The 2,566-nt window shown below is 36.5% G+C and overlaps 1 protein-coding gene across 1 annotated transcript; it reads right to left on the bottom strand.

Moving 5' to 3' along the window:
• Positions 1 to 788: 788 nt before the first annotated feature.
• On the bottom strand, positions 789 to 1,976 carry LOC110892718 (transcriptional regulator ATRX homolog). Its single transcript, XM_022139869.1, has 2 exons — positions 896 to 1,976; positions 789 to 796 (listed from the first exon to the last, which is right to left on the bottom strand). The coding sequence occupies exons 1-2, from the start codon at positions 1,974 to 1,976 to the stop codon at positions 789 to 791; spliced, it is 1,089 nt and encodes a 362-aa protein (XP_021995561.1).
• Between the last annotated feature and the right edge of the window lie 590 nt (positions 1,977 to 2,566).

Genomic DNA, 2,566 nt, shown 5'->3' with positions numbered 1-2,566 from the left:
ACATAAGCAGTGTCTGTATAGATCAGAGGTTAGAGTTTGTTAGGAGGTTAGATGTCACTTTCATGGTGACGTCAACAAAGATGCTCAGTAGTTTGCAAGTGCCTATAAATAGTTCAGTACTTTGTACTGTTCTATCAGCTCTTTACATCATTCGTCTTCTTTGCACGAACAAACTACTGAGCTCGGGCTGAGGGGGAGTTTGCATTCATACATCTATCTTTGAAATCGTTGTTGAAATTAAATTCAATCATTCGGTTCATTGTGTAAAAGATGTTTGATTAAAGTATTACTCTCATTTGATTATATGCAAAGTTTGTTTTCATTTTAATTCCGCTGCACAACTCATCCATTTTCATCTTAACTTCAAACACAAAATACAATCAAAAAGAAACTCAGATCCAACACTTAATGTTATTTTTAGTGTCTAGTATTATTTTCCCATGTTTTTGCATTTCACTAGTTTGCTAAAATGCTGAATTTTATATTAAAGTGCAGGATTTTGTGTTTAAATCATATTTTTGGCACATCCGGTCACTGTAACTATCACCTAGTGACGCAGTTCTACAATCCTCACTTTCCTACACTTCCTACTAGTGTAGCAAACTATTCTGGGCTCGTACTGGCCTTAGAGACAGTGTCTGTCGGGTGCTGGCTATGTCAGCACGTTTACTGGGTTATCCGTTCATTGGGTTACTGTCCTATTGTGCATTAAGTTTGTCACTATAGTTCATTGTAAACAATGGAGTGACAACAATAAGGTGTGATGCATGTATATGTATTTATCAGAATCAAGGAGCTGTTTAACCACAATGGCAAGCAAGCACAGTAATCAAACAGTAATTAAATATTAATTAATTCGTACGGATACCTGGTTTGGTGAGGGTTGTCACATTACAGTTATCAGCACAAGAGCAAGTATCGACATCTTTACCCTTCAGCTTGAGTTCAGTTTGCTTGAGAGTCGGGTTTTCCTTTTGAACTTTCTTTTTCCGTGGTCTTCTTTTTTTACGTGACCTTCTTTTCTTTAAAGGAGCAGATTCAGTAGGGTTTGCTTTATTTGAAATTCTTTCTTCTAAATCTGATCCTTTGGGATCGAGAGTTGAATCATTTGTTGAATTGACTTCCACAGATTCCTTTTCCTTAGAAACTATGTTCTCATGAGGTTCTGCAGAATTGGTTTCCACATATATCTCTTCTTCAGTTTCATCAGTTGAATCAACTATTGAATTGATTTTCATGGATCCCTTTTCTTCAGGCTCCGAGATCTCATAAGTTTCCTCAGAATTGGTTTCTACTAACATCTCTTCTTCAGCTTCATCAACCTCTGAGTTTTTGACATCAGCTGATTCTGGTTTCACAGACGAAGAGCAATCTATGTTTGAAACTGTTTGACTCTCTTCGGGTGTTGCACTACTTGGTTGTGAGTGTTTATCACACTTAAAATTCCCAGAAGCGCTACGCTCATTATCTGAGATACCAGAATCTGCAACTTGATTGTCAGGTTCATCAGATGATCCCTGTTCATCAATTTCTTTACTAACACAGTTAAACATATCAACTTTCTCGTCTTTATCCTGTTTATAAGTTTCTGATGTATTAGTTGATGTTTCAGGCACATTAGAATAGTTACCCGAATCAGCATAACTGATTTCTGAGTCACTTGAAACAGGTGTTTCAAGTTTATCAGACAAAACATCAGATTTCCCTATTAAAGCATTTTCGTCACGATCATAATCTAAAACCACAGCACCTGAATCATCAGTTTTAATCGGAATACCCCGACTCTCAGCATACCAAGACATAACACAGTTCCAAGCATAATGATCGGGTTTGGTAGCATCCGAATCATCAGCGACATCAGCAACGATTGAATGTGGTTCATCATCCACTGCAGACTGCTCTTCAACTGTCACTGATTCTGCACATGTACTAAAACAGTTAATGTTATCTACAGAATCAGAATCAGAACTTGACATAATTTCTTGGTGCTCCTCAGTTGACGTTTTTACTGTTCTGTTTCATTGGTGCTGTGGTTTTAGATTATCTTCTGTTTCATTTGAGCAATTTTGATCCGCATTTTTAACAAAATTCATTGGTTTTCGAAAATCAGCGGGTCTGACATTCTTTGGTTTGAAAGGCTCCCATGGAACATAATTGTGACAACTGTGTTCTGTAGTCGTGGTTCAATATGAAACAATGTGCTTTGGTGTTATTATATGTGTTTTTGTGTTATTATGTGTATTTGTGTTTGGTGATTTTGCAATTTAATTAGATTCCGATTTCAAGCTCTAAATCGCTTCTAGAAGGTTATACGCGCACTGATGCGTAAATATAACCGGTTTAATGCAACAAACACTCCGAAATAGTGAAATAGGCTTAACATACCTTAAATAACCTCCACATAACTTAGAAATAAATTTTGGATGGTTTGGTGTGTTGAAATCAAGTTTGTTCGAACGCATGGACTATTTGTGTCAAACTGTGAAACTATACCGATTTTTATAGTAACGAACATTCCGGAACTTGATCATAAGTTAAACATAGCCTAAATATCCTTTACATAGCT

This window comes from Helianthus annuus, chromosome 14, assembly GCF_002127325.2.
Source record: "Helianthus annuus cultivar XRQ/B chromosome 14, HanXRQr2.0-SUNRISE, whole genome shotgun sequence".
NCBI lineage: Eukaryota > Viridiplantae > Streptophyta > Magnoliopsida > Asterales > Asteraceae > Helianthus > Helianthus annuus.
The sequence above is the reverse complement of the archived record's forward strand: the minus strand, read 5'-3'. Positions and strand labels throughout refer to the sequence as shown.

Excerpts from the sequence above, each read along its gene's own strand:
- LOC110892718 (XM_022139869.1), bottom strand. The coding sequence starts at position 1,976 with ATGTCAAGTTCTGATTCTGATTCTGTAGATAACATTAACTGTTTTAGT.